Source organism: Nuphar pumila, chromosome 13, assembly GCF_984573655.1.
Source record: "Nuphar pumila chromosome 13, dmNupPumi1.hap1.1, whole genome shotgun sequence".
Lineage (NCBI taxonomy): Eukaryota > Viridiplantae > Streptophyta > Magnoliopsida > Nymphaeales > Nymphaeaceae > Nuphar > Nuphar pumila.
This window is the reverse complement of record NC_143261.1, coordinates 81739485-81753615: the sequence shown is the minus strand read 5'-3', so window position 1 is coordinate 81753615 and position 14131 is coordinate 81739485. Positions and strand designations below refer to the sequence as shown.

Here is a 14131-nt window from a genome sequence, read left to right as displayed (position 1 = left end):
ATATTAAATACAAGTATATTTAAATGAAAAAACTAAGAAATAGTCAAATAACTAAGAGAACAATTAGTACATGTATTCATCATTGATTCACGAAAGTAGTCGAAGATTAGAATGAACATGTACTAAATCCTCTGCACGTTTGCTGGTGAGTTTGTTTCTCTTCATGTTATAGATTTGAGAATATGTGCTTCAATTTTTTTCACAATAGGATGAACTAGCAGACTGAGATAACAATCTCAATGCAAGATGTTGGAGAAGAGATGTTTATGATCCAAATGTTGACCACCATGTGATAGGATCTATATTCATCTCCTCTCTCGCTAGTAATGCCTGTCCATATAATCTCGAAGATACAAAATTTTCAAACTATTGTGTGACTTGATTTATAATATGTGATTTTTGGTAAAGTCTTTGTCATACACGTATTTCTATGCCTTGATAACTCTGGGTCTAAATTTGGAGGGACAACCAATACCACATTCCTACCACTTGTTTTGCATAACATTTTGGAATAAGAGAACGTGTCATGCAATGCAAAGGAGTATTGCTCTTATCCTATCTTCTGACTAAAATTGAATGAATATGATTAAAAAATTCTGAATCATCTAATATAGGATTTTTTTCTTCATGCTTGAAAACTATTTGTATTTTTTCAATCATATTATCCCATATTTTATAAACTTTGTGTATCATGAGCTCATCTTTGTCAACTTCTCAAATAGGTTGCGTAAATTGAAAGAAGTATATGACTCTATTCCAATACTCATCATCAACAATGAATTTTTTAATTTCTTGAGCCTTGACAACAACATCAACACGATAGAATGTTCAATTCTCATCAGTCAGTATGTTAACCAAAGCATTTTTCACTTCTTTAATCCTTTTCACCATCGTCACAATGATGGACGCAAAACGTGTTTCACCGACCTTCAACAATTTTAGGTCAGAATGCCTATTACATATAGTATTATCATGATGGTGGTTGACAACAAAATTCCTAATGCTTTTGACATTTTTTTTCTAATTCTGCAATCCATGAACATAGAGCATATGCAAGTGAATTTTCTTCTTCTTTGGGATTGCATATGTTCTTGACGGTCAGATTCAATATGTGTGCTATAGGGAGTTCAAAAAATATGAGGATACTCACTCTTCAAACTCAATGCTGCAATTTTACAAACTGGAGCGTTGTCTATGATGGTTTGTACTACTTTCTGATCACCTACTTCTTTTATTACTTCTATAAACAACCCCTTCAAATACTTAACATTTTTATATTGCCCAGATGCATCAATTGCTTTCAAGAATACTGAGCCACTAAGTGAAGAAACAATGAAATTAATCAGTGGACACTTTTAAATATCTGTCCACCCATTAGAAACAATGAAAACTCCATTTTGTTTTCATGAATATTTTTTAATCTCTATCAATCTCTCAATATTTGCCCTCTCTTTTGCAAGAAGTGTGGTTCATAGTTTTGCTGAGCTTGGAGGTAAATAACCACTCAAATTACAATTTGCCAATGAAATAACTAAATCCCTCCAATAAGGATTTCTAGCTGCATTTAATGGAAATGAACTAAAATAAAAATACCTCCTTACTTTTTTATCCATCTCCTCCCTTTCATATGTATTGAATGATGCTTGTATAGTTCATCTTTCTCGACCTCCTACATTCACTTTGCCTTTTTTTTGAGCATTTTCTTGATGGCTTAAAAAGGGTACACTAATTGCACAAGAATCACTCATTGTCTTTCTCTTCTTATATTAATATTGTATTTTTTTGTTTTATCTTCGCATTGCTTCATCAACTCTTTTGCATCCTGAAATGCCATGTCTTGGTATATTCAACAATGAGCCTTAACTCTTGTGTAAGACCTAACAAAATCTCTTTTACAAAGATTGCATCACAATCTTTTGATTCCACCACCTCCTCTAGTTTTTGCAAGCTTATCCACATGTGCCTATAATGACCCCCTATCATCACTTGTTGCAGTTAACAAACTTAAATCAACATTCTTACTACAACTACTAGCAACAAAACTTACATGTGAGGTTGAGGATGATGCAAGTCCTTTCTCTTTATTCATCATTTTTGTCTTGAAAATAAAAAAATGTTATATTAAAATCAATTATGTACACAATTAAGATTGATAATATTGAATGCAAGGTAAATAACATATACAATAAGTTCTAAAAAAATATAGTAGTAGTACGTATAAATAGATATCAAAAGGTACAAAAAAAATATATAACAATAACATTAATGTAACTTGATCTATCTAAGTATTTAACTAGTAACTAATAAAAATATGAGCATTCAATCAAATTTTAAGTAATAAAATCCGTAATAACAATCCAATTACCCAACATCAAGTCATCAACAAATAATACACATTAGTCATTAGCATAAGCAACCATATGTCAAAGGGAAAACTCAGTTCGGCTTGGCTGGGCTTGTGAAAACTAAGTTCGGCTCATTAATTGGGTTCAGTGAATTGAGCCAGCATGTTTAGGTAAGGGCTTTGACCAGAGTTGGATCATGAAGAAAACACGAAAGTCTGAAAAGGAGATTTGGAAAGATCCTTTCTATACAACTCCTTTAAACTCTTTCGACGAATATCTCCCTCTAAATTAATTGCTATATCTTGCAAAAACTCCAACGTTTAATTTAAAATTAGGATTTTTTGCAAAATGGTCGCTGTCATATTGGCCATTTCCAAAAAGGATGTCCCTCACTTTTTGTTAACTGTCGCAAAAACATCCCTAAGGTCAACAACAATATGGTTCCCTGCCTATAACCGTAAGGACAAATAAAATAATAGTTATGCCCTCATAGGATCATTAAAAAAACAAAGCAAGAACTATATTTGTAAAAACACTTGAAAATGGCTGCTTAAGGTAGCAAAATAATGACGGTTCCAAAGGTTCTCAGGTCTTAAATCCTTGTAGCTTCAACAATTAGAATAGAAAATATTTTTCGACAGACCCCTATCAGTTATGCCATACCATTGGGATTCGAACTTGCAACGTCCCAACAGATATATTATGTATAATGTTAAACGAGCCAGCTCGTGATCAACTCTTAACAAGCCGAACTGTGTTTTCCCTAAAATGGGTAAATATTTTTTCAAAAATGGGCACCTACGGTGTTTAGCCGAGATTGAGAGAGAGAGAGGTACACAGTAAGAAGAAAGAGATTGAGCTGAGACAAAGAGAGAGAGGTGCACAGTAACAGAGGGAAAAGGGGAAACTAAAAAGAGATTGAGAGAGACAAAGAGAGAGGTAGTCGAGAAGATAGATTGAGAGACGAGGGAGAGAGATTGAAGGAGAGAATGAGAAGGAGGCGTTGCCGTACGGTGGTAGCTCGTAATCGTTGCCAGCATCGGGGTCGGGAGACGGGTCGCAGCGTCGGGGTTGAGAGGAGAGGGCAAATTTTTTTTGCCCTAATCCTCCTCTTAGCCCATTACATCAGGCTCTTTTTTTTTTAAAGTCCAAAATTTGGACATTTATGACGCTGGGTGCGTTGACCAGACCCATCGTCGGGTTGAACGCACTAGGTGCCGCATCGCATCGCGTCGGCGTGGGTGTGGCACCTGGTTGGCCGAATCCCTATGACATAGCCTGATGAGGTCATCATCAGCAGCCCCTGCTGGCTGCAATTGATCTCTTGAATGGATGCTGATTATATGGAAGTTGAATTTCTTGTAGCATCGGTTTATTTTATCTGTATTGTCTTCTTATCTCTGTCTGTGCCTGTCTGTGTGAACAACAGCTATGTCCGTTGGTTCTTCGGCACTGGTAAGGGCACAATCTTTGGGAGGGACTCCTACTAGCTCACAGAGACAAGTTTCAGTCATCACGAGCACAAGAAATTGCCTGAATCTTTTTGAGTTTAGGATTCCGAAGGAACATGCTTGTGAATGAGAGGATCGTTAACTGTTGAAAATTCACCTAAAAATTTTCAACTTCTCGATACTGTAATAGGAGTGAAATGTGGGACAGACACTAGCTGGAATCTGCTCTTTAGTACCATTTAGCTAAAGGGATTAATTTTAGGTGAAGTTAGTTAAGGTCCATGGCCATTGGTGCACTTATGAACGTTAACAGGTTCACCAAAGTCTTGATCCTAGGAAGTTCTGGATTGCTGTAGTTTTGTCTTACACTAGGACTTTGGGGGTTAGTAATTCCACAATGAATATCACATTTATCAGTTGGAAAATTGGTAGTAGGTGTGTTTTAATGCATATTCGTTTTAAGTTTACTAACAGTCGTAAAATAATCTTGTTGGTTATAAGTACATTACAGGGTTACCTTGGTAATTTGAGTATTTGTCATGGGAAAAAAATTGAACTTGTTAATTTCCTCTGGCTGGTATTTGATTTACATTCCGGTCAACATTGTGTTATGGCTTGCAATCCACTCTGGTGAATGACTGAGTGGGGGCTATCTCCCATCTAGATAGGTGCTTGTGTGTCTGTAAAATGCAAAAATGTACAACAATTTGTACCTTTGCATCAAATAACAGGTATAATATTCTAAGAAACTTAAAGATTAGACTTTTGATTAAAGCATGAGTTATAGTAAAAAGTAGCATAATCTTATGACTACACAAGCTAAAGTTGCACATCGTTTAAATACACATGAAGTTTAAATAAGCATTAGAAAAAAGTACATGTTATCGAGCTGCACTCCTGTGCTCTTTGGGGAAACAACTGTTTTCCCCACCATGCCGATGTCATACCACATACTAGCATCCTTATTCCTTACCTATGTGACATAATATAAATATTAGCTGCCTCTTGCAACAACAAAAGTAAATTCATGGACATTCATGTATAATAATTTAATGGATCCTTTAAGTTCATTACTTTTCTAGCTTTGATAGTTTGGGATTATTGTTATAAATGATTCGTGCTTGTAGTGATAAAGTTGAAAAAATAGTTTTTGTGAGTTGTGCAATAAAAGTTGCTATTAATTGTTATTTTATTATATTTTATGATGTGCAGTTTTTTGGCTGCTGTTTTTTGATAAGTTGCTGGTTCTTGTTAGTGACTTGTAATTTACTGATTGATTCTATGTCGGTCTTCTGTTTAATTTGTTCTTGTCTCTTCTTAACAAGTTTCATATTTACCTTTACTTCGTGATGTGAAAGCCCAGTTGTGAAAGAGTGTACATGTCATTGCAATATGCAGTTCCCCGAGTGCATCTAGTTTTGTAAGGTGATTAAATCAAGGTTTGATAAGGCTTATGTTTCATCTTTACCACCACCATCATCATCATCATGATCATCATATGAAGCCTTATTCGTCATCATGTCATATAAATATTTCCTGATGTGAAGGCAGGATCCTGCACCAATGAGATTGAGGCATGTTGCCGTTTGCTAACTGTTAGCAAGAGTTTCTATGATTGTGCTATGTATTACACTATGCTAAATTGTGTACTTTTTTTTTGGTTTTTTGATTGGTACATTTGCATCAAAACTGGTTATTGATCACTTGTCCTTCTTTGCCTTTCTGTAATTCAGACAAGAAATGCACTATCAGGGACTTACTCAGCACCACAGAGGTCTGCTAGCTCTGCTGCCCTTTTGGTAGGTGACCCAACAATTACACGGGACAGGGCTGGAAATTTTGTTCTACCTAGAGCAGATGTTGTGAAATTAAGAGATCGTCTCAGAAATGAAGAATTTGCTGCTGGATTATTCTTCTGTAGAAGTAAACCTGGATTTTCATATAGACATGATTCTTCTTCTGATATGGGATACAGGAGAAAAATGTGTGCTCATGCACGTATCTTAGCTTTAGAAGAAGCGATTGACACTGAATGGGTATACATGTGGGATAAATTTGGTGGGTATTTGCTTCTCTTGCTTGGGTTAACTGCTAAGGCAGAACAAGTGCAGGTGAGAGTCATAATTGTCCTGGTTGTGTTGACATGATATGATTTAACTTTGCAAGCTCAACCAGTACGTGTGGGATATCCTTGATTTTTGTGCAGGATGAAGTTCGTTTGCGTCTTTTCCTTGACAGCATTGGTTTGTCAGATTTAAGTGCCAAGAAAATTAAGAAGTGGATGCCTGAAGATCGTAGACAGTTTGAGATTATTCAGGAAAGGTCGGTTATTTTGCTTGGTTGCTTGCTGAATGTGTCCTTTTCATGTCATGCTATTTAGCATAGTCGATATCATTTTGCTATTCATACCTTTATAATTTTTTGTATCATACAGTTACATCAGGGAAAAAGAGATGGAAGAAGAAATCCTGATGCAGCGGCGTGAGGAAGAGGGAAAAGGAAAAGAAAGAAGAAAAGCTCTCCTGGAAAAAGAAGAGCGGAAATGGAAGGAGTTGGAAGCTTCTCTTATATCCTCCATTCCTAATGTTGGGAGCAGAGAAGCTGCAGCGGTGGCAGCAGCAGTGCGTGCTATTGGTGGAGAGTCTGTGATGGAGGATTCTTTTGCTAGGGAACAGGTCTCTGTCATTGCTCGTCGCGTTCTCACTGCACAGATGGCCCGGAGGGCACAACAGGTTAGCATGGCTCTTCCACGTTCTCTAAGTTGTTTAGCGGGTGCAGCTTATCATTCTTTATTCTTTGTTTATTGTTTGATGCAAGAAATTTTGTGCACCTGTTGATTAATATTGCATGACCATACAACTGTGGGTTAAGAAGCTCACGATCTTGGTTAGATGCAATGAAAATTGCTTCTGGTCCCATTTTTCTAATTAAGGTTGAAACTGGTAATCTGTTGGACCAGGTATCTTCTCTGTGAGCTCCTAGATTCTCAGGTAATCATGCCATCTACCTGAGTGGCTATCCAGATATATTTGACTTAGTTGATATCAGACTATAATCCACCATGCCTTTCGATACGGAAACCCATGTTGATGGTTCTGTCCACTAGTTCATGTGATGCCCGTGTTGCAGTGTTCCTAGAGTTGCACCTACTGTTTTTTTGGGGGAGGTGGGGTCTTGTGTGATTGGGGTAGCCGGGTAACTAGGTGGACCAGCCTCTAAATGGACCCATTCACCTTGCTGTCTTAATAACAAGCATGAAAGAGACAACCATAATTCGAAAGCAATGCAAGTAATCAAACAAAGCTAGGGACACAAGAAGTACCATTTACGGTGCTGTTAGCTAGAAAATTTACAAGTATGCTAACAGAAGCTTGATAGGATGAAAGAATACTTAATGCTGATCCCCAGTATCTATTATGTACTTCTACAGTTATGAATACCTTGTCTACTAGATTTCAAGAACTATAGCATGTATAATACACCAACCTAAGTTTCAAGAACTATAACATGTATACACCAACATGTTCATCCTGATCATGAGCCACACAGGGCTTTAGGAAGGGTTATACAAGTCTTTTAACATATAACTCGCAAGTTGCTAGAAGAGATTTCAGTTGTTGGAGAGGTAAAGCATGCAACACTAATCTTAGGGGGTTTTCCAGTTCTGTGATTGGTCTCTTTATGCGCTCATAGAGATGACACTATTTTCTATATTGCATTTTAGGTTTAACAGAACTATGTTTCTTATAGTGAAGATGGTTCATGTAATTGAATCAAAGAGTCCACAGTTTAAGTTTTTTTTTTAAACTTTTTACAACATTTTAATGTTTATTTAGCATCATTTCCTGCATGTTTCTTGTTGTGATTGTTTAAAACTTGTCTCTGGCTTCTCCCTTTTTTTTAATATTGATTGTTTTGGCATGATGGATGGATTAAAGAAATGCAAAACTTAAAAATAGTTCACAACCTATGTCACATAGGTGCGGATGCGGGTGCGGCAATTTAAAAAAACTTGGGTGCGGGCGTGCGGGAGGGTATATATATAATTTTTAACCATTTAAACTTTTATAACAATTAACACTAATGAAATAAAAACAATTATCATATCATCAATTCATCTTGTATAAATTCATGTAATAAATCAAATTAATAATCTACAAATTCTATTTCTCGTTAATAAAAAATGATGCCACAATTAAATCAACCTAAATACATTATGACTACGCTAAGTGAATTAAGAAAACATGAAACAATCAAACAAGTCAATTTGAAAATAAGTAAATTATACTAATACAAGAAGCAAACAACGCATAATTGAATACCAAAAGTATATCCTACACAATGTATATGACGATGAGGTAATAATCCTAATAATTTTCTGCTTCATCATCAAATTCATCATGAAGAGTAGGCTCAAATAAGTCCATGTTTATAGTTTTGAAATTATGATCCTAATAATTTTCTACTTCATCATCAAATTCATCTTAAAAAAGAAAGAGTAGATTCAAATAAGTCCATGTTTATAGTTTTGAAATTATGCTCTCCCTCAAATAAGTCACCTATGTCACGTTGTTGCAGGTGCGGCTCTTTCAAAAAACTTGGGTGCGGGGGTGTGGCAAAATATATATATATACATATATATAAAGTCTAAAAGTTGGACATAAATGACCTTGGGTGCGGTCAACGCAACCAGGGTTAGGTTGAGCACATCAGGTGCCACACCTGCATGCGCACCCGCATCTCATCGATGTGGGTGCGGCACCCAGTTGGCTGAGTCCCTATGACATAGTAAGTCACACTCCTCGAGGATTACATCCCAACATTTGGATGATCCTTATTGGCGTTACAATTAAAATTTAAAAATGTTAAATACTTGCATATTTAAATGTAGAAATTAAGAAATAGTCAAATAACTAAGACAATAATTAGTACTTATATTCCTCGTCGATTTGCGAAAGTAATCGAAGATTGGAATGAATAAAGACAATCTCCTGCATATTTGCTGGTGACTTTGTTTATCTTCATTTTGTGGATTTGGGCATATATGTTCTAATTTCTTTGACATCAAAATGAACTAGCAGACTGTGATAACAATTTCAATGCAAGACATTGGAGAAGAGGTGTTTATAATCCATATGTTGACCACCATGTGATGACATCTATATCCTCCTCTTCTCTCGCTATTAATGCCTGTCCATATAATCTCGAAGAGGAAAAATTTTCAAACTCTTGTGTGACTTGCTTTGTAATACGTGGTGTGAGTTTTTATGAAAGATATTTTGAAAGTTGTTTTTGATAAAAATAATTTGTGTAAACCAGACACCAAATAATAAAAAATGGCTCACAATAGGGTGACATCTGGGTCGAACACGGGGAACGTGAACAAAAACTTTTGTACCCCACACAAAGACAAATCTTTATTGCCCTCAGAAAAATAAAATATAAATAAACTGTACTACTTTTTGCAGAGGGCTCTGAAAAATAATAAAGAAGCTTATTACAACCCAATGAATTGAAATGGCCAATGGCCATAAAAATAAAAAATAAAAAATAAAAGTCTGCAGCACTCGTTGCTCGCAATCGGACCTCCTCGCTCGCACTAGCACGACCTTCGCTATCACGCTTTTATCCCAAAAGTGAGCTCACTTACAAAACACAATCATAAAACAAAAGGGCCACTAGACTACCTAATCTAGTAATGTTAGATGTAATAAAATTACAATTAAAATAAAATCTGAAAGCAAAAGTCTAAATGTGTCTAACGCTAACAAAAAGACAGAATCTAAACCACATGCAATCTAACCTTGAATCAACTAGCTGAAGAGAAACACACAAACTGGATGAAATCACAATCAGCAATATTTAAATATTTTGTGCAATAAGAAATTTAAATCAATCAATGCTTGAACAGGCAGCTCGGCTGGATACTGGCTAAGTCGCTGCAGGCCCAATATGCCTTCCAGAAATTTCAATGTTCAGCATACCCTTTTCTGTCCTACTATTTGAGTAAATAGATCTGCGTTATTTACTGATTCACGTAGGTCTATTTATATCAGTTAATCAGACCCAACCTGATTGCTCAGGATGACCGAATCAGATCGAGTCTGGGCAATCAGTGTGGGTTGAAAGTCGGCAGATCCAAGGGAAAAATACCCAGCCTTACTTGATCTGATCCGGCCTGACAGATCGCAGGTCGACTCAGATCTGATTCAGGTTCACGCTAAATCCTATGCAGATCGGCCTGTAGTGTGGGCAAAAAAAATAACTTTTGTACCATTCAGTCTGCACCAGTAGACTGATCGGCTGATGCCTGAATCAGTTATAGCGGGAGTGGGCTGGTGATTCTGGCACGCAGATTCGCTGCCGCTGTGCCCGATCTGGCCTGAGCACTAATTAAATATGCTGGATCAACGTCTGTCAATGTGAACCTAACCAGATCTGTCAACAATGACAGATCTGATATAGGATCAACAAAACTCGCACTGCAGCAGCGTGCTCTCCAAGAAAAAAAACCAAACAGCATGCACTACCAAATAAAACTAACTATATACAACTGAAATAAATTTTATGCTCTCCTACATGCACCTAGACTGCAAAAAACAAACTACGCTGTATTCAAACTATGCTGTATTCCACGCTAATGCACGATTTTATGTAATCGATGTAACAAAATAAATCTAAACTAAATGCGAAATAACTAAGGAAAAGGGGAAAAGAAGCATACCTAACGGTTCACCTCCAATGGAGAGGTTGAGAAAAGAGCGGTCCTTCGATGACGAGGAGAAGAAATAGCCGACGAGGAGCAAGGGAAGAAAGGAAGGAGAGAGAGAGAGAGAGAGCATGAATCCCAATGTGGAAGATGCCCCCCTCTCTTAATCTATGTTATTTATAGATTAAAATTAGGGTTAGTGTTTTTTAAGACATTTTTCTAAACAACTCTCTAATTTTTTTCTAAATTCAAAAAGACTATTTTCACAAACTATTTTAAAAAAGGGGCTTACTTTGTTCAATTTTCCTCTTTTAGAAAAATAGGTAGTGCCTTACCAAGAATCGATTAAACACGGATATTTATTCTCTTTTCACAACTAATCATGCACGAAAAATATATAGATATAATATGCATAAAAATTATGCACGATCAATATGCGATTCTCGATAAGGTTTTGCCGTACATATATTTTTATGCCTTGATAGCTCTAGGTTTAAATTTGGAGGGACACGACCAACACAACCTTTCTGCCAGTTTATTTGCATAATATTTGGGATTGAGAGAATATGCCATGCAATGCAAATGAGTGTTGGTCTTATCCCATCTTTTAACTAAAATTGAATGTATATGATTAAAAAATTCTGAATCATCTAGTGTAGGACTTTTTCCCTCGTACTTGAAAACTGTAACTTAATTTTGTCATTCATATTAGTCCACATTTCATAAACTTTGTAAAGCGTGAGCTCATCCTTCTCAACTTCTTTCAACATTTTTCAAATATGTTGATTAAACTCAAGGAATTACACGACTTTATTTCAAAACTTTTCATCAATAATTATAATTAATTTCTTAATTTCTTGAGCCTTGATAATATCATCAGTACGATAGAATGTCCAATTATCATCAGTCATCATGTTAACCAAAGCATTATTGACTTTCTTAATTCTTTTCACCATCACAATTATGGACAAAAAATGTGGTTCAACAACCTTCAACAATTTTAGATCAGAATGCCTATTAAATATGACATTAGCATGATGGTGGTTGACAACAAAATTCTTAATGCTTTTGACATCTTTTTCTAATTTTTCAATCCATGAACGTAACATAGAGCATATGCGGACAAATTTTTTTTCTCTTTTGGGTTGCAGATGCTCTTGAAGGCCAGATTCAAGTTATGTGCTACACAGGGAGTACAAGAACTGATGATAATCATTCTCCAAACTCAATGCTACACTTTAACAAAATGGAGCATTGTCTGTGACGATCTGACTACTTTATCATCACCCACTTTTTTTATTACTTCTATAAACAACCCTTTCAAATACTTAATGTTTTTATATTGCTCAACTGTATCAACTGCTTTCAAGAATTTTGGGCCACTAAGTAAAGAAGCAATGAAATTAATTAGTTGACGCCTTTAAATATCTATTCATCCATCAGAAACAATGAAAAATCTATTTTGTTCCCATGAAATTTTTTTAATTCCTAGTATTCTCTCAACATTTGCCTTCTTTTCTGCAAGAATTGTCGTTAGTAGTTTTTCTGAGTTTGGAGGTACATAGTCATTCAAGCTACAACTTGCCAGTGAAGTAATTGAATCTTTCCAATAAAGATCTCTAGATGCATTAAATAGAAGTGAACTAGAATAAAATACTTCCTTGCTTTTCTATCCATATCTTCCCTTTCATATGTATTGAATAATGCTTATATTATTCCTCTTCCTCTATCTACTGTATCCTTTTTTTCGAGCATTTTTTTGCGGCTTGAAAATGGTACATTGATTGCATAAGAATCACTCATTATCTTTCTCTTTTCATATTTATCTTATATTTTTTTTGTATTGTCTTCACATTGCCTCATCAACTCTTTTGCATCTTGAAATGCCCTGTCCTAATATCTTCAACAAATGAATCTTAACTTTTGTGTAAGACCCAACATAGTCTCTCTCACAAAGCTTGCATCAAAATCTCTTATTTACACTACTTTCTTCAACTTTTTTAAACGTATCCACATGTGCCCATAATGGCCCATAATCTGATAATGCAACCGACGAACAAGAACCAACACTACCACTACCACTACCACTATGAGCAACACTAGCACTAGCAGCAGAATTTACGTGTTGAGATGATGATGATGCAATTCCTTTCTCTTTGTTTGCGAGTCATTTCCCTTTATTTGTCATTTTCGTCCTTAAAACCAAAAAAATAAAATTTTTATTAAAATAAAATTCATATAAGGGCAACAGAGCCAAACCTCTGAGTTCGGTAGAGCCGAACCCAGCAGGCTTGGGTTCAGCAGCAGGGTAGGGGCAAAGCCGAACCTGGGGTTCAACAAAGTTGGACCTAGTAGGGCAGAGCCAAACCCAGTAGGGCTGGGTTCGACGAAGCCAAACCCAACTGCTGGGTTTGGCACTTGTGGCAAGGAGGGGAGGAGGAGGAAGGAAGAGAAGGGAGAAGAAGAAGACGAAGAAAGAAAAGCGAAGGTTGAGGAGGAAGAAGAGAGCAAGAGAGAGGGTACCTTGCAATGGCAGTCACCGCCATCGGAGGAGAGGAGGGGTCGGGAAGGCCGTCGTCACAAATGGAGGAGGAGTGGAGGGAGATGAAATGCCCTAAACCCTCCCCCCGCGCTTCTTCTTCTTCTTATTTTTTGGGTCCAAAATGGACTTGGTTTGAGTTGACTGAGTCCGTTTTGGACACATATAGCCCTGCGTGCGTTTGACTGCACCCAGGGCTATGTTGACCGCACCGGGTGCAGCACCCACACCCGTTTAGCCATGTCTCTGTGACTTAGTTCACAACTTATAATATTTTTTATGCTTGTTATTTTTTAATGTTTATTTAGCATGACTTCTTGTTTGTTTCTTCTTGCGATTGTTTAAAACTTGTCTCTTTTGATATTCATTGTATTGGCATCATGTAAAATTTCTTTTGGGTTTGACATTTATTTTTCAGTTAAGGCCCTATGTTTTACTTTTTTTTTTTTGAATTTGCTTGGTACTCATAACTTGTAATATTTTGATGTTTGTTGTTTATTCTCACTGCTTCCTATTTAAAATGCCAAAACTCTATGCTTCTGATGCTGCTTCCTAGTCCACTCTTTCAGTCATGACAGTCTCTCGCTTGCCTCTGAGTGAAATATAGATGATTGAACATCAACGAACAAGTTTAAATAAACTCAAAGTTGACCTGAAGATTCATGTGTTATACTAATTGGATCTGTGTGTGAGTGAGAAAATGGTATATCACAAGGATAGTCCAATTTTCTTCGGTGGCATGTCCATTGGACATTCTCTTGCCAATTCCTTTAACCGTGTCCATTCGACACATCATGTCATGGTAGTCTATATAGCTTGAAATAAAACCAGTGGTCTATAACATGGTTTGCAGATCTGTTGTTCACACCAGCATTGGCTGCATGGTCTATTGCTGTTTCTAGGTGGACCACTGAAGGAGTGGATTGGATTGATGCATATAGGATGCAGTCACTGTGTTTTCCACTTTGTTGGTTGCTTAATTGTTTATAGCACCTGCAGTACCTTCTCTCTTTTTTCTTTCTAGGGTCTTCCATAGTAACTTCTGTTGTCATGGTGTCGTATAAATAATGTGTAACCATAAACTTGT

The 14131-nt window shown here is 36.4% G+C and overlaps 1 protein-coding gene across 4 annotated transcripts in view; it reads left to right on the top strand.

Moving 5' to 3' along the window:
- The window catches only part of LOC149818883 (calpain-type cysteine protease DEK1-like), an 83419-nt gene that overhangs the window by 52775 nt on the left and 16513 nt on the right, over positions 1-14131 (top strand). For all 4 annotated transcript variants that reach the window (XM_089985753.1, XM_089985751.1, XM_089985750.1 and 1 more), the window contains exons 19-21: positions 5530-5907; positions 6003-6118; positions 6231-6528. In XM_089985753.1, the coding sequence (XP_089841879.1) occupies positions 5530-5907; positions 6003-6118; positions 6231-6528 (792 nt within the window). The remainder of the gene's footprint in view (positions 1-5529; positions 5908-6002; positions 6119-6230; positions 6529-14131) is intronic.